Source organism: Ceratotherium simum, chromosome 26 (genome assembly GCF_057802395.1).
Source record: "Ceratotherium simum simum isolate JZ-2026a chromosome 26, ASM5780239v1, whole genome shotgun sequence".
In the NCBI taxonomy this organism is placed as follows: Eukaryota; Metazoa; Chordata; class Mammalia; order Perissodactyla; family Rhinocerotidae; genus Ceratotherium; species Ceratotherium simum.
The window spans coordinates 43,643,237-43,671,234 of NC_141925.1; the positions used below are offsets into that span (position 1 = coordinate 43,643,237).

The 27,998-nt window shown below is 42.8% G+C and overlaps 1 protein-coding gene across 2 annotated transcripts; it reads left to right on the top strand.

Moving 5' to 3' along the window:
- Positions 1 to 1,504: 1,504 nt before the first annotated feature.
- Positions 1,505 to 27,915, top strand: EIF4H (eukaryotic translation initiation factor 4H). Of its 2 annotated transcripts, XM_087417760.1 has the most exons (7): positions 1,505 to 1,614; positions 18,089 to 18,276; positions 20,291 to 20,355; positions 20,443 to 20,539; positions 20,871 to 20,930; positions 25,507 to 25,644; positions 25,930 to 27,915. In XM_087417760.1, the coding sequence occupies exons 1-7, from the start codon at positions 1,556 to 1,558 to the stop codon at positions 26,067 to 26,069; spliced, it is 747 nt and encodes a 248-aa protein (XP_087273886.1). In that variant the 5' UTR covers positions 1,505 to 1,555; the 3' UTR covers positions 26,070 to 27,915. The 2 variants fall into 2 exon arrangements, with proteins under 2 accessions (XP_087273886.1, XP_087273887.1); XM_087417761.1 differs by lacking the exon at positions 20,871 to 20,930 and having other exon boundaries at positions 1,506 to 1,614.
- Positions 27,916 to 27,998: the final 83 nt, after the last annotated feature.

The window sequence follows — 27,998 nt, forward strand, 5'->3', positions numbered from 1 at the left end:
AGAGATGTGGAGCAGAGAAGGGTCCAAATTTAAACTGTGCAAGGAGAGGAGAAACCACTGGTTCTTCTCCAAGCCCTCTGCTATGAGATCAAAGCTGTGTGACCTTGTACAAGTCACTGCCTTTCTTTTGGTGTTTCCACAGCTGTTAACATGACAAATCTGGAAATTATAGATGTAAAACACCCATAATGCTCCCAGACACACAGTAGGTAAGTGCTCAATATAGATTATTGTGGACCATGAATTTTACAATTATTTCCTCATTTAATCTTTACAACACTGAGGAAGTAGGTGATATCCTCCCCTTATACAGATGATAAAATTGAGAAGTTGAAGAGGGTCAGAAACTTGCTTGAGGTCATACAGCTATTAAGAGGTGGAACCCAGGTTACTCTGGGTCTACCCGATAATCAAGTGGTCTTATTACCTGGAAAGAAAGAGAGACAGAAAAACAAAAAATGTGTTAATAGCTGCTCTATCCATCTCAGTACTGGGATAAAGCAGCAGAAAATATAAAAGCATTTTTATACTATTATACCTACTGGGTATACTCTTTTTGCATACTTACTTTTATATTTAGTGGGTATACACTGCAAGAATTCTGAGGTTCTTTTAAATTGTGCCTAGACACATTAGGGTTTGGAGTATCCGGTATTACCACAATCTCAATCACAAACCTGAGAAATTACCAGCGTAATTAACTCTCACTGCATATCCATTTTTTGCTATTGTTAGATGGAATTCATGTCCGGATTGGATTCTTTTCCAGTGCAATGACTTCCGCAAAAGCGAGATGCACCGACTTTCTTGTTAGTTCAACGATCACCTACACTCTAATGTCATACCCCTCCCCACCCCAATACCCAGGGAGCGAGTACACCCTTTAAGGCAGGATTCATATTTGCATCCCCATCGCCTCGCGCCCTCGGATCCTAACCACAATCTCACCCTTTCCAGGCCCTTCGACCCTGCGCCTTCTCATCGAGTTCTCAGCTCTGGGGTCTCCGCCCTGGAGGAGGGGCCCGCAACCCCTTGGCCGAGAAGCTGTCGGAGTGGGGCCAAGCGGAGCAGCCCTCTGGGGTCCCTGCCGGGTCTGGAGGCCCAGACGCTAAGCGACAGCAGAAAGCACCGGCCGGCGCAGGGTCCCAGGCCAGCCCAGAGGAGGCCGTCAGAGCGCGCGGAGCAAGCGCGCGGAGGAAGCCTCCCCAGGTTCCCGGGGGAGGAAGGCCCGCGTCCACGGGCGGGGCGGGGCGGGGCGCCGGCAGGAGGCTGCTGCGGGCAAGTCGCCGGGCTAGCACACAATGGGCCGGGGCACACGGCCAGGCGCCGGGCCCACGCGCCGCCGCACCACGTGGGCCGCAGAGCGCGCCGGGCCAGCAGCGGCCCGGGGCCCAGGCCGGGCGCGGCGCGGCGTACGTGCGCGCGCGCGCGTGCGTGCGTGCGTGCGATTTGCGATCAGGCGGCGCGGCGGACAGCCCCGGCGGCGGGGCGGGGGGAGTTATATTGCGGGGTCCTTCCTCGCTCACCCTGGTTCCTCTCGGAGCGGAGAAGGCAAATGGCGGACTTCGACACCTACGACGATCGGGCCTACAGCAGCTTCGGCGGCGGCAGAGGGTGAGGCGGGCGCGCGGGCTCGGGGCGGGCGGCGGCGGGGCCCGGGGCGGCGGCCCTTCTGCGCCCGCTCGGGGCGGCGAGAGGCGGGGGCCCGGCGGAGGCCTGGGAGCGGCGCCCGGAGGCCGGGGCCTGGAAATGGCGCGCTCGGGGAGGGCGGCGGCGGTTAGGCTCCCGGGGTCTTGCCTGCCGCCGCCGTGTCGCCCTCCCCGGCCTCGGCCGGAGGGCCAGGCCGCAGGGCGCCGAGTGCCCGGGAGGACGGGCGCCCGCCTCCTGCCCCCTGCCCCCGTCCCCGCCGCGGGCCGTGCTGCGGGCGCCCCGGCCCCTTCGCCGTGAGGCGGCGGGCTGGGGCGGCCGGGAGCGGCGAGTCCCTTCCCCTGCCGTGGGCGCGGGGTCTTGGCGGCTGGAGCCCGGAATGGTCCGATTCGCGTCGCGGGGGGTGGGGACGAAAACACGGAGATCGTAGCGTTTGTCGTCGTATTCTTTCTGGGGTCAGAGCGCCTCGCTGACAAGCGCTACGTGCGTGCTGGCCGGAAATTTAATTTCTCCCTAGTTTCTCGCTCCGACGTGGAGAAGGAATCGCGTTTAGCTTCGTTCTGATTTTGGTCATATACAGACTGTATGATATAGTTGAGGCACCTTGTTGAAAAGAAAAATCCTTGGCCAAGCAATGAAAAGCGTATGCTGTTTAATTCCAAGAACCCGCACTGGATTATTTTTTTATTTTTTTTTAAACACAGGTTGCCTCAGGCAGACTTTAGAAGATAGGCTATAAACATCTTGCTGTTTGTCAAGGACGCACTCGGCCTTTGTGGGCTTTTACAGAAGGGTTACTCTCCCAGGACGACACCACAGTGGTACCTGCTGAGCTGTCCAGTCTGCTGGGTTTCAGTCCCAAAAGTATCTTTTGATACGTTGGTCTGGGAATGGCTCAAAGACTTGTTTTGCTGCGGGAGTGTACCCAATATTATTCATGACACTGGAACATGGGAGTTGGGGGAGGTGGAGCCACCTGTTATTTCAAAGAATATTTTATTTGCTAATAAAAAAGAAACAGATGTTGGATGACATGTAAAATTATTGCCTTTGGGGTAGGTTTCTAGACATCAAATTTGTACTTCAGTTATCTTGAAATTTAATAACTAGGATTTTTTTTTTTCTAGTTTCAAAAACATTCAGAAGTACCCAGGGAAACTCCTCTTAAACAGACTAGTTCAATTTAAGGCGGATTCAGGGAGTTTTAGTTGCTTTGGGACTACAATAAGTTAGTCATATTATAATGAGCCTGGGGATTTATTTCTTTTTTAATTGTGCCTTTTGACAAATTTGCCAGCTCTTCTGGCGACTTGAGCTGTTCAAGCTAAACTTTTAGTGGATGTCAAATTTTGACAGTTGGAGTGCCTTCAACAATAGAAAGTGATCAAAAGTAAAATTCTCTTAAGGTGGTGTTCATTTCAGGTATCAAAAGACAAGTGAATGGGCCTGCCCCGTGGCTTAGCAGTTAAGTGCGGGCGCTCCGCTACTGGCGGCCCGGATTCGGATCCCGGGCTCGGGTCGCGGGCGCGCACCAACTCACCGCTTCTCCGGCCATGCTGAGGCCGCGTCCCACATACAGCAACTAGAAGGATGTGCAACTGTGACACACAACTATCTACTGGGGCTTTGGGAAAAAAAGAGGAGGATTGGCAATAGATGTTAGCTCAGAGCCTGTCTTCCTTAGCAAAAAGAGGAGGATTAGCATGGATGTTAGCTCAGGGCTGATCTTCCTCAAAAATAAATAAATAAATAAATAAATAAAAGACAATTGAAAATGTTAGCCCATATGTACTCCAAAAACTGGTATGAATAATAGTAGCTAGGTCTCTATGTCTCCTAAGCGTCCTAATAAAAAGTCTCTTGACTGTTAAGCATCTTCTACATCTGACCTTCTTGGAGTTTTCCATTTGATTTCATATTCATGTAAAAGTACCCAGGAAATATTGCTCAAATTCTTAAAAGTAGTTTTAAAAACCTGTAGGTGAATTTGTGTGTTCATTTAGACAGTGTCTGGAGTGGGTCTGGAAACCTCACAGAGGACCAGACTTGTAGTGGTGTGGTCAGTGCCAAAGTTTTCCTTTTCCAGAGAGTCAATGTTATTTCATTTTTCATATTTCCATGTTTTAATTTCATCAGATCAGGAGTTACCAGTAATTGGGATCTCTGAAATTTAGCGAGATGGCAGGATAGTTGGCCAGATAGTGTTCAGTGATAATTTCGATTGTTATTTGAATTGTGTTCACATCAGCAAATGTCTTGCTGCTGTTTGCTTATGTTCAGATCCAATGCTTAAGCATTATAGAAGACTCCCGCCTATGGAAAGCCAGTCTTGCGTTGGCTTGATTGGCTTCTTTTTTCAGGCACCTTTTCTCTAGTCTAAAACACCTAGCTAGATAAGATGTCTCAACTCTAAACCACTGGGTCACAGGTGAAAGGAATAGCAGCTTTGAAATATACAGTCATAATCTAAAAACTTGGTTTTAATAATTATACATTCCCCATAAGTTTATTTTGTAGTTGTGTGTAATAACCAGTGCAGTTGTCAGGAAGCAGTGTTCAACAACTGCTTTATTTTCCCAACCTATAGAGGCATGTCCCCAAACAGCCAAGGAGAGAACCAGGGACTGCATTGTTGCTCAAAAAGCAAGTCAAAACAAAACTCCAAATGATCAAGAGTTGATTATACCAGATCTTGAATGTATTTTGTTTTTGCAGTTTGCTCAGTTATCTTTCTGAGGTTCCAATTTTTCATTTGCCATTGACAGTAAAGTGGAAAGTAATACTGATTTTGCATTTTGAACTGCACCAAGCCTTTTGAGTGTTTACCCTATAAAACCATCAGTCCTGAGAATTAGATTGGAATTTGGAGTTAGCAGGAATGGAGATTGCTGAAATGGTACCTGCTAAAAATTGATTCAACTACAAATTTAAGTGTTCGTTATCAGGTTCCAGTTAGGGGGTTTAGAATTCTAACCTTTGAGTCTTGCAGGACTTAAGCTTGGCATCTCTGTCTAAATTTCTAAGCATATTTTAAGACTTATGATGGGGAGGAAAACAGTGCATAAAGACCAGGTAGCTATTTCCACTGATACCAAGATTTGTAGAGGTATTGAAAAGCTTATTCTAAAATCCTGTTTACCTATCAAATGGCAAGTTGTTTGGGTTTATTGTCGTCCTTCTCTTCACTCCCCATTCTCCCAATGCTTGATTCCAAGTCATTATCCTCTACGAAAAGTGTTATACAAATACTTGGTTTTGCCAAGAGGTCTCTGGGAGACAGTTCAGTCAGAAGCGCTAGATTTGGAATCGGACGGACCAGAGCTTGAGTATTAGCTCAGCCATGTATTATCTGGAACAAGTGGCTTTACCTCTCTGAGTCGCATTTTCCCTGCATGTGAGATGGAACCTCCTCTGTAGGGCTGTTGGGAGAATTCGATGAGATATGTCTAAAGTGCACAGAACAGTATCTGGTATGTAAAAAATGCTTTATAATTGGATGCTCTTGATTTATAATTTTTAATGTCTTAAAATATTTCCCTTGGGGTTAGTAGGGGTGGGGAAAGTTCTGTTAACTGAAGTGAGTTTTTACTTCCCTGGCTATACTTCTAAAGCCAAGTAAGAGAAATCTGTTCATTTTATAGGCATAAAGCATTTTATGAGCAGGATACCGTAAGTATTATAAATGAGTATGAAGTAATTCATTCTTGTAAATTATTGGTTTGTTATAGAATTTATGCTTGGAATATTTAATATAAATGCTTCTGATATTTCTAAAAACTTTCTTAAAAATTTATGTTTCTATTTGAAATTAACCTTAGTGTTCTAGGAAGACTTCACACAGATCCAAGAAGCCTTCCCAGAAGCTTAGAAGATACAAACCAGAATGTTGGGGTGGGGTTATCAGTTCTAGATCAGATTCATCTGCCAGTTTCCAGCTGCCCCTAGAAATGGAAGGGAGAGTTGGGCAGGCGAACATGCCATGGCTCTTTTCCTTTGCATAATTTGTACAGACCTACACATTCAGGCCACGAAATAAGTGTAATTGCTTGATTTTGATAAAACTTAACAGCTATAATGTCGAAGTCAGCTTTTTAAATTGAATATCCTTAGTTTTTTGAAATTTTCCTCATGTCCCGATTTGTAAAATGTTCCTTCTTGGTGAGGCCCTCTGGGTGTGCTCCAGTATGTTGATACTCCACTGAAAACATGACAACTTCAGTTAAGCAGTGTACTCCATATATATATATAGGATATATAGGGTAGATGGAGACTAATCTCCCTGTTCTGGACACCATAATTAATCAGTCGCATTTTTGGAGCCCTTTGAATGTCTGGCGCGTGTGTGTGTGTGTGTGTGTGGAAGATCAGCCCTGAGCTGGCGTGTGTGTGTGTGTGTGTGTGTGTGTGTGTGAGAGGAAGATCAGCCCTGAGCTAACATCCATGCTAATCGTCCTCTTTTTGCTGAGGAAGACCGGCTCTGAGCTAACATCTATTGCCAATCCTCCTCCTTTTTTTTCCCCCAAAGCCCCAGTAGATAGTTGTATGTCATAGCTGCACATCCTTCTAGTTGCTATGTGTGTGACGCGGCCTCAGCATGGCCGGAGAAGCGGTGCTTCAGTGCGTGCCCGGGATCCGAACCCAGGCCGCCAGCAGTGGAGCGCACGCACTTAACCGCTAAGCCACGGGGCTGGCCCCTGAATGTCTGGCTTAATAGAAGACAGCTGGTTTCTCGTACCTGCTTCTGTATTCACTCTTGAGATAGGCTGGGGTTGACATATATGAAGAAAATCCAGTCCTACACAGATAAGTAGTTTGGAAAAGGGAGGAGTGTTTTAACAGTCTTTTCATATAATTGTGGATATTCATATTTGCACTATACCAAAACTCAACCAGTGGTAGTTTCCATACAGGTTAGTTGCAGTGTGGAATCTGAAACTTTATCAATAAACTTTTCATACTGTTACATTAAAATCCATTGATATGTCTTATGTTCTTGAATGAATCCTTTACCCATAGATGATTCTGTAACATGATGCATTGGTCAAAATATAAGTTCACTGAGTTATATAAGTCTTCCAAATGTTGATACATTTCATTATACAGTATCAAAAGTCATGTTCATTAATATCACCATCAATTTCATTAGAAAAATTTCAACAATTGGGAGGCTGTCAGGCTTGTGTTGATGGATACAAGTTTTCTAAAATTCTGTTTTTTGCTTGCAATCCTGCATTTTATCATTGGCAACAGATACTGTTAGTTTTCCTTGAAGTGACAGGCTCACTTCATTTTCAAGAAAATGTCTGCCTAATACCTAAGTCTGAATAATAGTTTATCCATTCTTTTCGAGTGAAAATGGTGTTCCATGAAAAGAAGAGCTAGTTCAGCTTGTAGCTCACTTGCATGAGTGATTTTCTGGGAGATAACCATCATACTTTGTAGCAGCAGAAGTGTTTTGTCCCCGTTTCATAACATGGGATATTAAAAAATGGATCAAGATTTAATAAAATTAGGGGCAGGCCCAGTGGCACAAGCGGTTAAGTGCGCACGCGTGCTCCGCTACAGCGGCCCGGGGGTTTGCGGTTCGGATCCCAGGCACGCACTGATGCACTGCTTGGCAAGCCATGCTGTGGCGGCGTCCCGTATAAAGTGGAGGAAGATGGGCATGGATGTTAGCCCAGGGCCAGTCTTCCTTGGCAAAAATAGAGGAGGATTGGCAGATGTTAGCTCAGGGCTGATCTCACAAAAAAAAAAAAAAGATTTAATAAAATTAATCATTTTTACTGCTTTCTCAAAGACATTCTTTAATGAAGCTGGCTTTTTTTTTTTTTCCCCTGTGAGGAAGATCAGCCCTGAGCTAACATCTGCCAATCCTCCTCTTTTTGCTGAGGAAGACTGGCCCTGGGCTAACATCTGTGCCCATCTTCCTCCCCTTTATGTGGGACACCGCCACAGCATGGCCTGACAAGCGGTGCGTCAGTGCGCACTCAGGATCCGAACCCGGGCTGCCAGCAGCGGAGTGCGCGCAGTTAACCGCTACGCCACAGGGCCGGCCCCTAGCTGGCTTTTTTTAATGCTACAAGTGCGTGGTGAAATGAGTAGTAGTGCAGTTTGGTGTCCCTGTCTTGATTCATGCTAAGGCCAATTTCAAGATCAGTGTAGATCCCTGCTCTAATAAAAAGAGGAGACTTGGGACTGGCCCTGTGGCGTAGTGGTTAAGTTAGCACGCTCCGCTTTGGAGGCCTGGGGGTCGCAGGTTTGAATCCCGGGCGCAGACCCACACACTCATCAAGCCATGCTGTGGTGGCATCCCACATACAAAATAGAGGAAGATTAGCACAGATGTTAGCTCAGGGACAATCTTCCTCACCAAAAAAAAAAAGAAGAGGAGACTTGATGAGGATACTACAGCTGGTAGCCCTAAGGGGACTGTTAAATGGAAGGAAGGTGTGGTTCTGGAGGCAAAGCTGGAACCAAAGGGAGTACATTTTAGTGCTCTTTTAGGGACTGTCTGAAAATATAAAGAATTGTGTCTTGAGCTAATTTTCTGTTAATGGAGGAACCTCAGTGTGATCTAGATTGGGCTAGAATTTACCAGTTGCTAATTTTACCTAACACTTAAAAATTAATCTGAATGTTTTCATACATATACAGAGGTAGAGACTAGTATATTGAAGCCCCATGTAGCCATTACCCAGAGTTTTGTTTGTTTGTTTTGTGTGGTAAAACATGCATAACATAAAATTTACCATTTTAACCGTTTCTAAGTGTACAATTCGGTAGCACTAATGTTCACAATGATTATAATTCAGTAATCACAATGTTGTGTACCCATTACCATTATCTGTTTCCAGAACTTCTTCAAACAGAAACTAGCCGTAAAGCACTCCCCGTTCATTTCCCAGTTTTAACTTGATAAACATTTTTGCTATTCTGGTTTCATCTATCTTCCCCATTATGGGGAGGGGCTAGAATATTTTAAAGTCAGTCCCAGGCATCCTTCATTCTGTCTTAAAATACTTTTAATACTTGAGTATGTGTTTCTAATTGGTAAGGGTTTTGTGTTTTTTTTAACCACCAGTTTTCATATTACCCCATCCATGTTCAGTTTTTACCAGTTGTCTCAAAGATTACTTTGTATAGTTGGCTTGTTGGAATCTGCAAAAATATTTGATTATAGAAAGTTGAAAACAAACAGAAGTCAAGTCTAGTATGATGACCACCTCATGTACCCATTACCCACTCTTTAAAAAAATGACCACTCTTCATCTATACCTCCTCACTGCCCTCTCCTCCCACACTCTGCTGGGTTATTTTAAAGATTTTATTTATTCATGTTTTTCCCCCCAAAGCCGCAGTAGATAGTTGTATGTCGTAGGTTCACATCCTTCTAGTTGCTGTACGTGGGACTCGGCCTCGCGTTGGACGGAGAAGTGGTGCCTTGGGGCGCGCCCGGGATCCGAACCCGGGCTGCCAGCATCAGAGCGCACGCACTTAACCGCTAAGCCACGGAGCCGGCCCTCTGCTGGGTTATTTTAAAGATTTTATTTATTTTATTTTTCCCCCCAAAGCCCCAGTGGATAGTTGTGTGTCGTAGCTGCACATCCTTCTAGTTGCTGTATGTGGGACTCGGCCTCAGGATGAACGGAGAAGTGGTGCCTCGATGTGCACCCGGGATCCGAACCCGGGCCACCAGCATCGCAGCGCGCGCACTTAACCACCAAGCCACAGGGCCGGCCTCTGCTGGGTTATTTTAAAGCGAATCTTAGATGTGACTGTCATTTCATTTCATCTAGAAGTACTTCGATATGAGTTTCAAAGGTAAAATCTTTTAAAAATATAACCACAGGGGTCTGGCCCGGTGGCGTAGCCGTTGAGTCTGCACGCTCCGCTTCGGCGGCCCAGGGTTCACAGGTTCAGATCCTGGGCGCGCACCAACTCACCACTTGTCAGGCCACGCTGTGGCGGCGTCCCATATAAAGGGGAGGAAGATGGGCACAGATGTTAGCCCAGGGCCAGTCTTCCTCAGCGAAAAGAGGAGGATTGGCAAAGGATGTTAGCTCAGGGCTAATCTTCCTCACACACACAAAAAATATATATATATGTGACCACAGTATCATCATCTGAAAACTTAATATAACAATAGCCCAGTAAATGTTTTGATTTCTCTAATTAGCTCATAAATTTTGATATATGACTGATTAGTTTGGATTGGGACCAGACAAGGTTTGCACGTTGGATTTGGTCGCATTTGGTCGCTGTGCCTACTAAATCTCTTAATGATAGGTTCCTCCTCTCTTTTTTTTCTTGGATATTTGTTTTTAAAAAGGGAGTATGTGGCTTTTTTCCAGGTGATTTTAATACATTTAATTCTTGTACCGTATGTGAGGTAGCAATAAGTTAAAAATATATTTTATATTAGCAAACATAAATATTAATAAATATTATTTTAATACATATATGTATATTTTCGTATAAGTTACTTAGATTTTTATGGTTTTTCAAATGTTAAATGAAGAGAAGAACTGTTAGCTCTGACTGAATGCCTTTGAATTCTAGATTTTAAATGGTGGTCTGTCTATGGCATTTTGTAGTTACCTAAATAATCAAAATTTTTAAATAAATTACATAGTTGTAAGTTATTTCTGGGTCATATCAAATCCAACATTGCATGAAAATGTGAAGTTTCATTTAAAATGAATTGGAACTAGTAGTATATGGAATGTAAAATCTCAAATAATAAGCATTCTAATTTTAGAAAAAACTCTGGACTTAAAAAGTTCAAAACTAATCTGTAGAAAGTTTACACCATAGCTTTTTTTTTTTTTTTTATAATTTTAATTATTTATTTATTTTCCCCCAAAGCCCCAGTAGATAGTTGTATGTCATAGTTGCACCTCCTTCTAGTTGCTGTATGTGGGACGCGGCGTCAGCATGGCCGGAGAAGCGGTGCGTCGGTGCGCGCCCGGGATCCAAACCCCGGCCGCCAGCAGCGGAGTGCACTCACTTAACCGCTAAGCCATGGGGCCGGCCCATACACCATAGCTTTGACACGTGTTTTTGTGGTAGTGTTCTCTGAGGATCAATAAATAGCTTGAGGTTTAAGATTTTATTTCCTCTGAAATATCTGGAACTTTTGGATTGAGTAACTTTTTTCACCCATATGAAATTATTAAGTTAATAACCCATTTATTTGCTTTCATTAATGTCTGAGTGCAAAATTTTAGTACATTATGATAAATGCCTTTTTCCTAGTAAGAAAAAATTCCCTTAAAAGACTGTATAAACCAGAAGTCCCTCTTGTGTTCACCATTCATGTAAAACACGGCTTTCAGAGGCTGGCCCGGTGGCATAGCGGTTAAGTTCTCGTGCTCCACTTCGGTGGCCGGGGGTTCGCAGGTTTGGATCCCGGGCACGGACCGATGCACCACATGTCAAGCCATGCTGTGGCAGTGTCCTGTATAAAGTAGAGGAAGATGGGCACAAACGTTAGCCCAGGGCCATTTGTCCTCAGCAAAAAGAGGAAGATTGGCAACAGATATTAGCTCAGGGCTAATCTTTCTTGCAAAAAATAAAAAATAAATAAAACAAGGCTTTCAAATTGCCTATTGCGTCCTGTTGGTAGATGATGAAATCGATCGAGTGGGTCCTGACAAGCATTTTTTAAGATGAAATAAAATAGAGAATAGTATACATTATACTATGAGTTAGTACTGTTGGGCAACCTTTTTTTTATTATTTGTATAGTTAATATGCAGGTGTGTGTATGCATGTATTAAGTCATGATGTAAAATGTATTTCTTGCTGTTGTACACAACCAAAAAGTTTTTTGAAAAACACTTAAGTACCTAATTGAAGATGTCATCTAAATACATGTAACCCTCTCTTGTATTTAAAATTTTTTTCCATATACGAATACCCACATTAGTGAAAGAAGTTATTTGCAATACTGAAGTAGTTGCTAGGCCTGTGACTTCATTCCTTCCACCCCTGGTGAGTACCAGATACTATAATAGTTCTAGTTCTGGACATAAAGCAGTGAACAAGACAGAGTTCCTTCCTTAGAACTACTTTACATTTTCCTGCAAGACATTTTATATCTTACAGATGTGATTGAATTATTAAAGTGCCATTTACAGCAGAAAAGAACTTGAAATAGGGCTCATTGAAGAATTCACCCTAGACACTGGCACACCCCCAATCTTGACCAGAAGCTTGCAGAGCTTCCATGCAAGTCCTGAGTAATGACGGTTTTCAAGATAAAGGGATTTAATTTTGAGTGCTGATGGAAGCCCTTGGAGAATGCAGACACTTGGCAGAAGGAGATCTACTTGGAAATAAAGTGTCTTTAATCCAAGTTACATTGGGCTAGTTTTTAAAAACCTAAGCCGCAACTAAAATGTAATGTGGCATCTTGGATGGGATCCTGGAACAGAAAAAAAAGACATTAGGTAAAAACTAAGGAAATCTGAATAAAGGGAACTTTAGTTAATAATGTATCAATATTGGTTCCGTGATTGTAACCAGTGAATCTTACTAATGTAGGATGTTAATAATAAGTAGTATAAAATGATATTTATGAAGTAAGGGCTTGGCTTTTGATTGAGAGCTTAACCTTTTTTTTTTAAATGAAGGTAGGCAGGTTTTTTTTATATATATATATATTTTTTAATTTTTATTTATTCCCCCCCCCCCAAAGCCCCAGTAGATAGTTGTATGTCATAGTTGCACATCCTTCTCGTTGCTATATGTGGGACGCCGCCTCAGCATGGCCGGAGAAGCAGTGCGTTGGTGTGCGCCTGGGATCCAAATCCAGGCCGCCAGCAGCGGAGCGCGCACACTTAACCGCTAAGCCATGGGGCCGGCCCTTAACCTTTTTTGATTATTGTCTAGAAATCAAATAGGTTACACGTTTTGGCCATTACTTTTTTTTTTGTAATTATTTTTTTTAAAACATGCTCAGTGGATTTTGTCTTGGTTGCTTACTTGCATTTGACTCTTATGAAGGCAGTCTTATTGTGATTTTGTGTCATATGCCATACGCCAAACAATACGTGCTAATAAGTGTTTCTAGATGGCATATGAAAGACCAGAGTTGTTGATCAGCTGGAATGGAACTCTCTCAGTCAGCACCTAGAGGTAATAGAAGGAGAACCCCTCATGTTCCAGATACCAAAGAAAGAGGTGAATACTCTCTGGTCTTGGTATCTTGGCACTAGTCTTGAAGTTTTAAGAGTGACAGCAGCAGTGCTTAACTTCTGTATAGTTTCTAATGCGCTTAGAAAACTTTATCAAGACCTTTGCCAGAAATAACTTAGCGTGTGTCCTTCATTTTTTGTTATCTTATACTTTGAAAGTAAGTCTTGGGCACTTAATTGTGTTTCATCTACTTACTGCATCTGATCCCAGCCCTAATCATCTTAACTCTTTTGTTTTTTCTTAGTCACCGTCCCTCTTGTCTCCTTTCACTCCTGCATATCTTTGCTTATTCACACAGTATCATCTTGTTAAGAATTCCGTGTTCACCCTGTCTGTTGTCTGGAAGGTGCAGTCCAAGTTTCTGTTGCTCCTCCCTGCAGAGACTGTCTCGTTGCCAGCTCCTGAATTTTCTGCGGGCCTTTGCTTGGGATGTGATTGCTCCTTTCTAGGTGCCTGGACCCCCTCAGTTGAATCATCAGCTCCTTGAGGGCAGGAACTGAGACTGAGGTTCCTGCCCTCTGTAGTGTGCTCTGTACTTCACAGACATGCAGATGTTTAGTTGATTTGAGTGAAGAAAAGTAATTGGTCTGTAAAGGATTTTGGTCATACTTGGAGTTGAAAGTTGGATTTCCTAAATTACTGAAAATGTCATTTATTGCTTTAAAACTTTTATATATTGCTTTAAAAATCAATACACTCTCCCCAGGGGACAGTAAGAAACGGTAATTATCAGGGAGGGTCGTAGCTCAGTGGTGTAGTATTACGGCCTGGGAGTTTGCAGCACAGACCTTCGGGGGTCTATTCTGAACGGGGAGGGGTCTGCCGGGACCTGCTGCTTTGCTCATCTGTTTTCTTGTTGCACGTCCGTGGCTACTGGTCCACCTGCTTCTGCGTGAATGGTGGAGCCTGAAGCGTCTTTAGGCTTACTTTAGAGTTGTTATTAAACTTGTATAAATAAAGCAATCAGTCTTTATGAGGTATTTTTATGGTTAATTTTAAACTTCTTTATGAAATAAAGATCTGAAATATTTAGAAAATAACAGAGCAGAAAGCTGAGGTAAAGAGGTGATTGGGAAGAGGTCCTACACCAGCCTAAGGTGTCAAATGAGTCTTCATGTGTTATTTTCAACCTGGTTTAGAAAGTGCTTTCATGTAATACAGCCTATTTATTTAGATAATAGTCCCCTCTAAATTTAAATTAGTGTCAAAGTGACACTAAAATTCTCACAGAATTTTAGCTCAAAGAATTTTCTGACATTTGATTTTTTATTTGATTGGTTGATAGCAGAATTATCATTTTACTATGTGCATATGCACTCTATGGGCTTGTTTCCTTCCCCTTGTCTCTCTCAGGTTGCTGGCACATTGTAGGCGCTTCATGAGTGTTAGAGTGGATAAGTTGGAATCTGACTAGATGGCCCCAGTCCCACTGCCCTGTAGGGTCTTCAGGGAATGCAGTGAAAAGCTAAAAACACTTAAGTCCTGTAGAACTGACAACATCGGGTAGGGTAGCGTTTAGGACTGCTTCAGTAATTCTGGAAAGTTTAGAGTAGTAAGCCACTGGCAGTTCTGTGAGGCTAGGGTGAAATAAGTTGGTGGGCTTGGGTTAGCTGTTTCCACATCTCTAGCTCTTAAAACACTGCTTGCCTAGAACAAGATTCTATCTTCCCGAAGCCAGAGCAGGCTTCTTATCCCACTGTATTCCCATTAGTGCCCCCGTCGTCTTATCAGCATTCACCTGGGCAGCAGTCCTTACTTACCAAGGCTCACCTGGCTCCTTATACTCGCTCGGAGCTCTCCTGGCCCTCTCTGTTCTTTAGTCCTACGTTCAGGACCCTACTTAAGTTGTCCAACAAACGTTTTTTGTTTTGTTTTTTTATAATTTTATTTATTTTCCCCCAAAGCCCCACTAGATAGTTGTATGTCATAGTTGCACATTCTTCTAGTTGCTGTATGTGGGACGCAGCCTCAGCATAGCCGGAGAAGTGATGCGTCGGTGCGCACCCGGGATCCGAACCCGGGCCGCCAGCAGCGGAGCGCCGCACTTAACCGCTAAGCCACGGGGCCGGCCCTCCAGCAAACGTTTAATGTGCCCTTTTAGCTAGCAAGCCTTCCTACCTCCATTTTCCTGATTGATCAGTTGTACATCTGCTGAATTTTCATCTCTTTATCTTCACCTTTAATTTTTCAAAAAATATTGAAGCTTTTTGCTTTTTTACATATATATGCAGATATATGCTCATATGTAAACACATAGTTATCTGTGTTTTATATGTGCTATTCAGTTGTGAGCTGCCTGAGAGCAAGGGACTTTTTTCTACCAGAGGTTTAGTAAATGTTGAATAAATGAATTTAAAGTGTTTTTTCTTATAATTCATCCTCCATTTTGACATTTTTCCAAATGTTTATACTGTATCTTATTTATTCACTATCCAGTCCCAAAGAGTATCTTAGTGAAAATATTTTAGGTTTATTGTTATCAAGGTAAGAGCAGTAGTGTTGCAAAGAGTGTTGAAATGTAAAATAAGTCACATTTACTAAACTTTGGGAGAGTGGGGAAGTGGGAGCACGTGGAATGCAATTCATTTGTAAACCTATTTTTCTGCTGTTCTTGGAATGCAAGATTTCCTATTGGGAAGTAGCAGAATTCTGAGTTATTAAACTTAAAAATTTTAGCCATCTAAGAATTAAGTCATGGTGTGGTTCTTCTGCTTAAAAAAATGTTGTCTTAAAGAATGATATTTATTATCATATATTTGAAGTATCTGGAATTTATCCCAGGGAAGATGTGGAATTTCTTTCATGATATTTCTAGCAATATATGGACAAGAAAATCAAGTTACTTTCCAAGGCTAGTAGTAATATTTTCCCTGCAAAAAGGATGACTTAGAGCAGATCTGTGATTGTTGTGAGGAGACTCATTTATTAAATGTCTCTTAAAAAAGAAACACCTTCCACTTTTCAATTTTTTTTCCTCCTGTGTTCTGCAAACATTTTATTTTGAAATTTTTCAAATCTACAGTAAAGTTGAAAGGTGCAGTGGACACTGGTTGATCCACAGGTTTCACATTTACTTTATCACAGGTATTTATACATACCTGCATGCGTGCACGCATATCCTTAATGCTGAACCCTTTGAAAATAAGTGTTGGCTGTCTTGACACTTCACTCCTAAATACTTTGTCTCTCCTGAGAACAGGGGCATTCTGCTTACTGCAATACCATTATCACTCCTAAGAAATTTATCATTGATACAATAATATCTATACACACCATATTCAGATTTCCCCATCTGTTTTTTCTTTTATAGGTGTTTGTTCCAGGATCCAAAGGGCATGTGTAGCATTGGTTCTCATGTGTCATTTGTCCCCCTGCCTTTTTTGTCTTTCATGACTTTGACATATTTGAAGAATCCATGCCAAAATAGAAGGCACATGATGTTTGTCTGATTATTAGTGATCCTCAGTTTGGTTACCTGGTTAGGGTGGTGGCGCTGGATTCATTTTGTCAGTGATTTTGGCATTCATTGACGAGCCTTGCCTGCATCAGCCACTGTCCTGCTGGTGGTGGCAGAGTAGTGACTTCTGATTACGTGATTCCTTCTACATTTATTAGCTGACATTCTTATTGATGGAAAGAAGAGCTCCCCTTCCGATGCTTTTAATAGGCGATCTTTTAGAGTGATTTTAGGTTCACAGCAAAATTGATCAGAAAGTTCAGAGTTCTCGTATAACCCTGTCCTCACACATGCTCAGGGGCACATCTTCCTCTGCTATCAACATCCACACCAGAGTGGTACATTTGTCAGTCATGAGCCTACATTGACGATGGCATTATCACCCAAAGTCTACACTTTACCTTAGGGTTCACTCTTGGTGCTGTACATTCTCTGGATTTTGACAAATGTATAGTGGCCTTATCTATTTTTTAGTTGTCTGCAAAACTTTTTGGTTTTTTTTGTTTTTTTTGTGTGTGAGGAAGATTGGCCCTGAGCTAACATCTGCTGCCAGTCTTCCTCTATTTTGTGGAACCCCTCCACAGCAGGGCTTGATGAGCAGCAGTCTGTAGATCCACACCTGGGATGCGAACCCCAGGTCGCCGAGGTAGAACGCACAAGCTTAACCACTATGCTACTGGGCTAGCCCCTCTAAAACATTTTTCAACTTCAGGTTGTGGATGGCAGTGATAATGGTAATTGTTAGCCTGCACATGTTTGCTGTGTGTCAGGTGGTGTATGATGCACAGTATATCTGTTATTTCTCAATAACTCAAGATCTATGTTAGTACTAACGCAATTTTACAAATAAATAAAGCTTAGAGAAGTTGAGTCACTCCTCAAGGTCATATGGTGGTGTAAGTATATGGCAGAGCTAGGATTTAAACCAGTACCTCTGCAGATAAGCAATGATGTGCCAGAGTCAAGGTCCTGCTTTTGCTGCTTTTTAGCTTTGTAACCACGGACAGGAAAACACCTCTTGTTAAAGCTGAGGAAATGGCATTGAGGTTTAAATGGATCAGTAATATGCACCTTATGTTCGAGGACCCAGTGAAGTAGTGCGTGGAGAGTAGTATGTATATAGTACTTGCTGCACAAAATCTAAAAATTTTATTAGAGCATTCTGATTACCCATCATCAGACAATAGCAAGAAACAGTTATGTTAAGAATGTGTTACATGATGTAGTCCATGCAGAAATAGAAGTACAATGATGTACCCCTGAAATTTTTACAATGTTATAAACCAATGTTACTGCAATAAACAAAAAATTAAAAAAAAAAAAAAAAAAAAAAAGAATGTGTTAAAATTAACAGCTTCAGTAATGCCTCCTGAATACAATGCAGTTAACTCTGGACAGTCCGTTTCTGTATGTGTTAGTGTTATCGGGTGTGAGGGAGGGCATTTGCTTAGGTTTTAGGATGTAAACACTTTGCAGATGCTAATTCTGAGTGAATAAGAGAGAACCAGTTAGTTGTCTTAGGAAGATATGTTTGGATTTGATTTTCCAGGGAAATATATGTTTACATAGATTCTGTGTTTCTGTGGACATTTCTGTCATCAAAAAACAAGGACCTTTTTCATAAATGATATTTTGGAGTACTCTATAATTTCAAGAAGATGTTATTGTACATTAAAGTGGAGCGCTTCACCTGGGTGGTGTGGCTGAGTGAAAGACGTTCTCCTCATCCCTGCTCTGGGGCAAGACCACATGGGCGGACTTGAATCCTGTCTGTTTCCCTCCTAGGTCCCGTGGCAGTGCTGGTGGCCATGGTTCCCGTAGCCAGAAGGAGCTGCCCACAGAGCCCCCCTACACAGCATATGTAGGAAATCTACCTTTTAATACAGTTCAGGGTGACATAGATGCTATCTTTAAGGATCTCAGCATAAGGAGTGTACGGCTAGTCAGAGACAAAGACACAGACAAATTTAAAGGTGAGTTTGGGAGAATTTTTATTATATATTTTGTTGTAAAGGGGAGGGTCTAAACCAAAATGTGTTAGTGAACCAGAGGGCTCTAATTATGAAAGTGTTTTAAATATTTGCCTGGTCCAAATAGCTGAAATAAACATAGCCCCTTTAACTCACAGGCCTTTAGTTCTACTTGAGAAAAAAATGTTTTACACATAATCTAGTTTGTAGAAATATGTGGTGGATGCCCAAGTACATCTGCTGTTTGTCTGACCTGTATATCAATCCTGTCTCTGCCAGTAAAGGAGTTACCCAGGGAGAGATGAACAGGTAAAACTGAGGGCTTTTCAGATTCTTTTCACCTTGGCTGACTCATGCGTTTTTCTTTAAATCTAGTTATTTATTATAAAATCCAAAAGATAACCTAATAAGTGTTGTCACTATACATTTGTGACTTCGGAACATGTGTTTGGGAGAGACTTGGCTCAGCTTTCAGATAAAGTTAGTGTCTATAGATTCGTCTCTTCAGGGTGCTTGAGCAGAGGAGTAAGAATGAAGAATCAAATGAGCATTCTCATCTAGCTTTCAAGGTCTCCTGGAGGAAATGTGCTCAGTATTTAAGTGCATGATGTAAGGTGAAAGAGCATTTGGTTTACATTATTCAGAAGTACATCCATGAAAAGTACAGAGTGACTTATGGTGGGCAGCTGTACAAGAAGCAGACATCTGAGTGGTTCTTTGCATAGATGGTGGTCTTATCATTTTGAAAGTTTGTTATAGTAAGTGATCAAACAATGAAAATAAATATATCCATTAAGCTTGTGACAGTAAGTCTCGCCCAGTTTGCCTCCTAGCAAGTATGAGGAATTCAAACTGAAGGTAAAAGTGTGTGCGTGAAGCCAGCCTTTGGGCTGCGTCTGTAGCAGCAGGTCCTAGAGTTTGTCTCCTAGAGGATCGTCTTCAGTTTCAGCAGCTGTCTTGTGTGAGATGTGTGACAGGGCTATTGTTGCCTCTTTGAACTTGGGAATGGTTTTCTCAGTTCCTCTAAACATTGAATCTACTTAGGGAAGAAGGTGGGGGGAAGGGGATACAGGCAGGAGTGGGGTGCTCTCCACCCAAGCAATGCATTCTTGTGGAAGTACTTATTGAGCAAATGGTGAACAGAAAAGGTTTGGACCCAGGCCTTCAAAGCACTTGCAGTCTAGTGGTTTTGAAGGTGAAGTATAATCATGACACAGGATGGGGATATTGGAGTGGGGGTAGTGTCAGGGTGCAGTGGGAGCATGTTGGGGTAGGGGAAGTGCTTAACCCAGATTTAGACTCAGGTGGCAAGGAAGGGGCATGGACACGAGTGTTGCAGGTAGAGGGAAAAGCTTATTCAGAGGTGAGAGGGAAGGTGTGCTTTCCTCTGCCTGGAATGTTCTCCTCTGCTTACAAGCCTATGTCAGAATCTAGCATCAGGGACCCAGGTTGTCAGTACCTCATTGCTTGAACTTAGGCTGTCTTCTAATTAGCATCCCGAGGAGGATGCCTTGTTGCTGAGGGTATACTTGTTAGCTTTGTAAAGCAAATTTTGTACCGGCTACCTGAATAGTAAGTAATAGGCACCTTCAGCCTCTTCCTTCAAAGCATGTTCAATATCACATTTGAAATTTGTGTCTTAAAGCCTGTATCCATAACCTATAATCAGGTTATGTTAAAGTCATTCAGAAGTCAGAACTAACAGCTCTTCAGTGACCCAAGAAAGGTTTCAATATTATGGTTGAAACATACAAGGAGAAAGCTTTACAAAACACAGCTGCTGCTTCAGTGCTTGTTTGATTAGCACTTTGTGATGGAATATAGTTGAGAGGGAGGAGTACCAGTCAAGTGCCAGTTACTGAAAAGTAAAATACGCTCTTCCACGCTCTCCTAGTCGACTGTCATTTAGATGCAACAAAAGTGATCATTCTGCTGTGGGAAATGGTGCAGACAGGGATCTCACCATATCTGTAACCCAGAAGTCCTTGAGGAAACGGGGGTTTGTTTTCTCTTACAGGATTCTGTTATGTAGAATTTGACGAGGTGGATTCCCTTAAGGAAGCCTTGACATACGATGGTGCAGTAAGTATCTTCAAGATTTCTCTGTCATGTTAGTAGTGGAGATTTTTTTCTTGCCAATACTTAACATTATCTTTCCTTTATTATTAGCTGTTGGGTGATCGGTCACTTCGTGTGGACATTGCAGAAGGCAGAAAACAAGATAAAGGTGGCTTTGGATTCAGGAAAGGTGGACCAGATGACAGAGGTGATGATTGGTTCTTCTAAAACTGACCGGAAACTTTGCTATGTGCCCACTGATGACACTCTTGCAAGTTTCTAGTATAACTGTCTCGTAGGTCTGATAGGTTTTTGTGAGCTTTTAAAAACGTGTAAAATCTTAGAATGGATGGTGCTTCTGCAAGCCTGGGCTTTTTGGGGTTTTGTTTTGTTTTGTTTTTTTCCTGTTGGCAGCAAAAACTCATAATTTCATTGAACTTCCCATCACATGAGATGTACGTCTTACCAGTAAATTTTTCCGTGTTTGTGCAGCAAGGTAATGATACGTCCTCAACTTTATCTTTTTTGTGTATCCTCAGGAATGGGTGGCTCTCGAGAATCTAGAGGTGGATGGGATTCCCGGGATGACTTCAATTCCGGTATCAGTATTTAAAGTATCACCACTTACCTTTTTCAGTGGCCTTGCTGCTGTTGTACGTTTCTTGTGAGTAGCCCGCCTGGCCGGACTACTTCTTTAGTTCCTTTCGCAAATGAGACTTTCCCCCGCGGTACCCAGGCATGCAGTAAGCCTCTGTTAGGACCTGCGTGTGTGAGGCAGGCTGGAACGGTTCCACACTGGGCTAGTTCCACTGATTCCCCTCATTTTGTCACCTTTCCTTAGCCTGCTGTTGTCACCATGTGCCTCTGTCTCACGCAGTAGTCTTTCTCAGGGGCTAACCCGTTGGTGGCTCTTGTGTGAACGGCACAAATAGAAGTACTATTACATCTGGAAATAGTGTGGAGGTTCTAGAAGCTCACAGAAAGCCTCATAACTGTGCTTCTTAGTGGCTCCCTCAAAGATGGTAAAAGGTAGTCCTGGTGACCTGTTTTTACCTGGAAGGGTGTGGAACTCCTATCCCTAATAGTGGACGTGATCCACTTGACCTTTCCTTTTCTTAACTTACCCAGGCAGACCAGTAGGGGCCTCCTGGTCTCAACTCAAGAGGACAACTCAGTCTGCATCCCAGGCCTCTGCTTTGAAGGGTTGATCTCCTAAACATTTCTTCATCTCTTTACTTTTTTTTATTATTAATTATAAAAGTAATTCATGTAAGTGGTAAAAATGTCAATTGTAGGGGCCAGCCCGGTGGCATAGTGGTTAAGTTCGCATGCTCCGGTTCAGCAGCCCAGGGTTCGCAGGTTTGGATCCTGGGCGCGGACCAACGCACTGCGTGTCAAGCCATGCTGTGGCGGCGTCCCGTATAAAGTAGAGGAAGACGGGCACGGATGTTAGCCCAGGGCCAGTCTTGTTCAGCAAAAGGAGGATTGACAATGGATGTTAGCTCAGGGTTAATCTTCCTCACAGAAAAAAAAGTAAATTGTAACAGAAGAGTAGAAGATGGAAGACAAGTCTGTTTTCTTTCCTGTAAACTTGAGATTATCTCTATACTCGGCAAGATGAGATTATCAGTGCTCTATCCTATCACCCTCCCCCATCAAACAAAGCTCAGTATAAAGTAATCGGTAAGTATGGGAAGAACTGGTACAAGGTGTCTTATGAGTCTAAAATTTTTAAAAATTCGTTTTCAGTACTGCTTTAGCTAAACAGGCGACTGCTTATATCTGTTGAATAATTTAATTCCTAAAAGTCCTATAGCCAATCAGAAATGAGCTTATTCATAAAAGTACAGTATAATCCAGTAAACCTGTAATTTTATGTATAAGCTAGTCTCTGATGGAAACATGGAGCAATGTCCTCTCACAGCCAATCCAGGCGTGGCAGTTAGTGGCTGCCAGTTTTATATCCCTAGTGCTGTAGAAACAGCATGTGGTCTTGTGGCCCCAGAATTACGGAGGTTACCTACGTAACTAATGCCTTTCTACTGTTGGCTTAGCTTGGCCTTTTACTCTGAAGCAGAGACGTAGTGAACATAGCCGGAGAACCTGCCTTGCCACCCACCAGTTCCAGTGTAAACTGCAGTGTTTGGGTGATGTCTAAAACCAGAAGTGCCCATATGGTGGAGTGATGCCTATGGTACATTATTTGTGAAAATAGTTCTTTTTATGCTTTAAAAGAATGATGCTATTTTTTAAATGACACGTGCTTGTTGTAAAAAAAAAAAAATCAAACAATACAAAAAAATACAAAGAAGAAAGCAAATAAGAAAGTCCCACCACCAGAAATAACCAGGATGTTAAACTAAACTTTGTAAAGAAAACAAAGAAAATTCTCATGAATAGTGTGCCTCCTAGAACTCTGTCCTCAAACTTGATTAGAAGATATTTGTTAATGTCAAACCTTGCTTTTCCCTCAATCTTCCCATTGCTCATATCAGAAGAGATTTTGTGGGGCCGGCCCCGTGGCTTAGCTGTTAAGTGTGCGCGCTCCGCTACTGGCGGCCCGGGTTCAGATCCCGGGCGTGCACCGACGCACTGCTTCTCCGGCCATGCTGAGGCCGCGTCCCACATACAGCAACTAGAAGGATGTGCAGCTATGACATACAACTATCTACTGGGGCTTTGGGGAAAAAAAAGGAGGAGGATTGGCAATAGATGTTAGCTCAGAGCCAGTCTTCCTCAGCAAAAAGAGGAGGATTGGCATGGATGTTAGCTCAGGGCTGATCTTCCTCACAAAGAAAAAAAAAAAAGAAGAGATTTTGAAATGAGGCTGTCACTGGATGTTAATGTACACTGGTTGTTCTCTCTACTGTGCTTTGTCTCGTGCACCTGGACAAAGGAGCAGTGGTGTTTGTCTGCCTTGTCGGTGTGGGTACAAGCTGATTTGTTTTATGCTAAACACTGGTAGCAAAAATTGTTTAATCTCATGTTAAAGGAGAATAACTTTCCTTTCATACTCACATGGAAAGATACACTTCACAATTTAGTTTGGGGAAAATGTCAAGTTAAATGTTTGAATACTGATTAAGCTTGTTTAATGGACGGTGTAAGCTCTGGTTGTTAAAAAAGAACTTTGGAGGGGCCAGCCGCGGTGGCCTAGTGGTTAAGTTTGGCATGCTCCGTTTTGGGGGTTCGGTTCCCAGGTACAGACCTACACCCCTTGTCAGTGCCCATGCTGTGGTGGTGGCCCACATACAGAGTAGAGGAAGATTGGCAACAGATGTTAGCTCAGGGCCAATCTTCCTCAGCAAAAAAACAAAAAGAAAGAACGAACTTTATACTTGACTATATGCATTCAGCTGTGTTTTCCCCCAAAGTAGTGCTCCTGTTGGTCTGAAGCTTCTTAGAATTGTTTTCGTTACTTGTTTCGTTGAAATTGATATTGTTCAGCTCAGTCTCTGAACTGGGTTTCAAATAACTTGATTTCCAAATTCCTTGACACCTTTAAAGAACAGAAAAATTCCACCGTTGCAGATAGAGTTGATTCTCCATATTTTCGCTGGTTAGGTTCCGTAAAACCACTGGGAACACTGAATTAACGGATACTGAACCATTGCTCCTAAGGCAAATCAGGGCAGGTTCCTCTCGCCTCTGGTCATAACATTTTTGTCAACCAATCAATACATAACCTTGTGTGATGTGTTTCTGTTTTAAAGACGTTTTATTTAATTTATATTGTTTTTTTATTAACAAGGAATTCATGGCCAACAGCTCTATAACTCTGCCTGAAGGAAGCTTATCTTAACACATGTTGTCTCCATAAGGCACACGACGGCCTTCTCGCACTTAGGAACACTAGACAGCTCTTGAGCACTGTGGGTGCCATTTTAAACAACGAAAAGTACAAAAGAGCAAAAATCCTCGCACTAAACATATCGTGAAAAGGACACTTGTTTAACACAGTGTGAGTTGAAACAAGAAGGCAGAGTGTTGCCTGGCTTGATCTCAGCTGAGAACATGCCTGGCAGGAGGCTCGGCTCTTTTGCTACTCTCCACGTCTAGCAAAAGCACTGCCGGTGCTGATTTTGGGGTTACAAATAGATTTTAGTGAGTAGATGAATTTGTAAATATAAAATCTGAATAACGGGGATCGGCTATGTAGAATAAATTCCTGAGGCTCAGGATTCTTCTCAAAGATATGTTCCTACAAAGCTTTGAGCAATGGCACCATCCTTGGAGTAAAGTTGTCGCTTTTGGGACCTTAAAGGAGGCAAGCTCATTTGTTTAATTATAATCTTATTTCTTAAATTTTTACTAAAAGTTAACTCTAACTTCAGTAAGCTATACTGTTAAAAGGTTAGGTAGCTTAAACCCCCCTAAATGAAAGATCTTCAATTAAATACAAGACTAAATAAGGCTTACAGTTCTTAAAGTCTACGGAGAAAATATTCTTTCTCCTACACACCGAAGAGACTTGCACTTACTCCTCACAATTCCAGATGAGATGCAGTTTGCTTCTGGGGGTAGTTGTGTTAGCAGATACACAAGTGAATGGGGGGTGGGGGTAAGCCCTCTGCAGCCAGGGGACATGCCAGCTGGGGGCGAGGCGCTCTGCTCTCTCCAGCACGCCCCCTGAACGGGTGGGCCGAACTCGGATAACTGCTTTGTTTACCACACAGGTGCTTTGCTTTTAGAGTGATCCACACCTGAAACGCAGCAGAGACAGAAAAATGGGGAGTGTCACCCAGAGGTGACGTCGCGTTTTTATTTCTTCATATCTAGCTTTTTCTTGTAATTTTGTGTTCTAAATTGTAACTTCTAAATTTCGGGTCTTTTTAATCACAATGTATAGGTTTATATTAGAAAACAGAATAAATGTGCTCTGAGGATTCTTGTTTTGTTTTAAGCCATGTTACAATATAGTCTTATATGGTCTTTTTCTACTTTTCCTGCAAGCTAAGAGTTAAAACAGCTCATTTTAGTTTTCTCTCCTGAGATTCTTTTTTATTTAAAAAATCTGTTAGCACTGAAATTACCCAACAAATTCACATTGGGACTCCTTTTCAATGCACTTTATTTTGGAAAAACTTCTGATGCTGGACATACTAAAGAATATAGAACTAAACAGCTTTGAGACAGTAGTTTAAAAAGTAATTCAGTGTTCTCTTCCTTCCTCAGGCTTCAGAGATGACTTCTTAGGAGGCAGAGGAGGGAGTCGCCCAGGTGACCGGCGAACAGGTCCCCCAATGGGGAGTCGTTTCAGAGATGGCCCTCCCCTTCGAGGGTCCAGCATGGATTTCAGAGAACCAACAGAAGGTATGGCGATAACTTATAAATGGAGAGCATCTTTTCATGATACATTGGCTATGCCCCACGTGCATTTGCCTTCTTATGCCCTGAACAGTTGTTAGTGTAGACCACCCCCTTGGTCTTAAGTAGTAAGTTTACCTTTATTAGAGCATCTGGGGATGGAGTAGTTCTTCAAGGCTGTTAATTTTTAGAAAATGGGCTGGGTCGTAGAGATCAGCATCGTTTTTGTCATTTTTCCCGGGTGGGGAATGGGATCCATTCTTTATAAACCATGTTTTTTTCCTCCTCCAGAGGAAAGAGCACAGAGACCACGGCTCCAGCTTAAACCTCGCACAGTTGCAACGCCCCTCAATCAAGTAGCCAATCCCAACTCTGCGATCTTCGGGGGAGCCAGGCCCAGAGAGGAAGTCGTCCACAAGGAGCAAGAATGAGCTGCGGTTGGGAGGGAATGGGGTGCAGGGGGACATAGAGCAAGACCATAGCTGACTGGGCCCCTGGACCAGCAGCCCTGCAGTCACCACTCCTGCGCCTGATCTCTGTCCTCCTCTCTCACAGCGGAAACACAGAGCTTGTGAGTGCATGTCAGCAGTTAACAAGTGGTTTTTGGTACATTCTCGGCTTTGCTGTATCTCTGTAGTGCCTGTTTTCTGCTTTTTTTTCTGCCGCTCCTTCCCCATTTTCCTTCTGTCCTTTTTCCTTCTTGCTCCTTGTCTCCTTCCAACACATGAGCTTCTCTAGCGTGATGAAGGCGGCCACCATGTGGGAGTTATTTGGATTGAGGTGCTGCTTCACTTTCTCCTTTGCTTTCTCTTTTTACTTTAGACACACTGGCCAGCTCTAGTCATTTCCTTTGGTTTCTCAGTGCTTCTCCCCTGACCTGCATGTTGAGTTCTGTATTGCTGTGTCTTCCAAGAAAGAAACAAAAGAAGTCGCAGACTGGAGAGCGTCTCATTTCTACTCAGCTGTGATCAACACACACAATTTGAGGCACCTTGTTTTCAAAACAAGGATAAAATATCTGTTGATCCTCACAAATTCCTCCCTGTCCCTATTTATAGGTAGTCCTGTGTCTGTTACCCGATCCCTACATGGGTTATTCAAGCAGAATAGGCTCCCATTTTAAACTGTGAAATCTTAAGAGAAGAGGAAGGTGAGATGTTGGTGAGGAGTTCACATAGAGGGTAAACGGAATGCACTGCTGTGTCCACATGTTTTATTATTGCTCTTTCAAAACCGTGTCCAAAGTGGTTCCCTCCTTTCACCGCTGTGTTAGAGGCTGGATGTAGCAAACTGCCATCTGGTTTCCTTTGCACTCGGCAAAGGTGCTTTTCTGGGGGAGAAGGGTGTGGCAGGAGAGCTGCGCTGGGCCGACTGGATAGTGTGCACACTGCTCTTGGTCACACCCCTGTTGGCTGTGTGTTCTGCATCTCTCCCTTGTGTTTGTCTGTTCCTGGTGTAAGTAACAGAACGAGATACTGGCTTCCCACCATCCCTTCATTTTATAATGAAAATGGGTCTAGAATCTGGCACTTTACTCTGTTTCACTTGATGAATTGAGAATTTTACTATGTAGAGCTGTCAGGAACCTTAAAATAACTGGTAGGTGGCCATACGTCACTAGGTCTCACCTTTGGGATAGAGTTTCTTGTTCCCACGTACAATGTTCAGCACTTCAGGGCCAGGTGCTGGGCAGTAGCTTTTGAGCTGGAACACCTGTCTGAGCAGATTAAATTTTTTAGCACCCGAGTCCCAGTCAGTCCCATTGGGAGCAATTTGGGGTCAGCCGGCAGCTTAGAGCCCCAGAGGAAAGAGACCCTCCCAGCATGACTGAAGGGCTGGGGGTAGCCTGGCCTCTGCAGCACAGTGTACTCCGATAGGAATTCGTCACTAGCTGGCATCCTGGGCTTCTCCTACTTTGTCTATGTTACGAGGTCTCGGCAATTCACAGAACTCTCCCTTCCTTTCCTCCCTTCCACCTGTCATCTCTGCTTCTGAAATAAGAACCATTTGTGTAACACCAGTACTTAACTTAAGAAAGACATGCATTATGTGGTTGTAATCAAACCTGATGCTTTCGGATGACCTACTTACATCTACAGTGTGGAAAAGATTAAGAACAAAACAAATTCATCTAAACTTCTGGGCAATCCAGTTGACTTTTAAATGTAAGAATGGAATTCCAAACACTTAATACATTCAGCTATATGACAGAAAGTAAATCTATGGATATGGTATTTTGTGAATGATCTTTTAAATAAAAGAAAACCTTACATAATATTTAATGGTTGTCTTTATTTTTGAGTTCTTTTTAGCTGCTTGTGAAATTAACAATTTTGAATTTGGGAGGCAGCATCCAAATT

What these genes read in the sequence shown, in the direction of transcription:
- EIF4H (XM_087417760.1), top strand. Translation starts at nt 1,556, where the DNA reads ATGGCGGACTTCGACACCTACGACGATCGGGCCTACAGCAGCTTCGGC. An exon ending in AGCTTCGGCGGCGGCAGAGG is followed by an intron (nt 1,615 to 18,088) that starts GTGAGGCGGGCG and finishes TTTCCCTCCTAG; the next exon opens with GTCCCGTGGCAGTGCTGGTG. An exon ending in TTTCAGAGAACCAACAGAAG is followed by an intron (nt 25,645 to 25,929) that starts GTATGGCGATAA and finishes TTCCTCCTCCAG; the next exon opens with AGGAAAGAGCACAGAGACCA.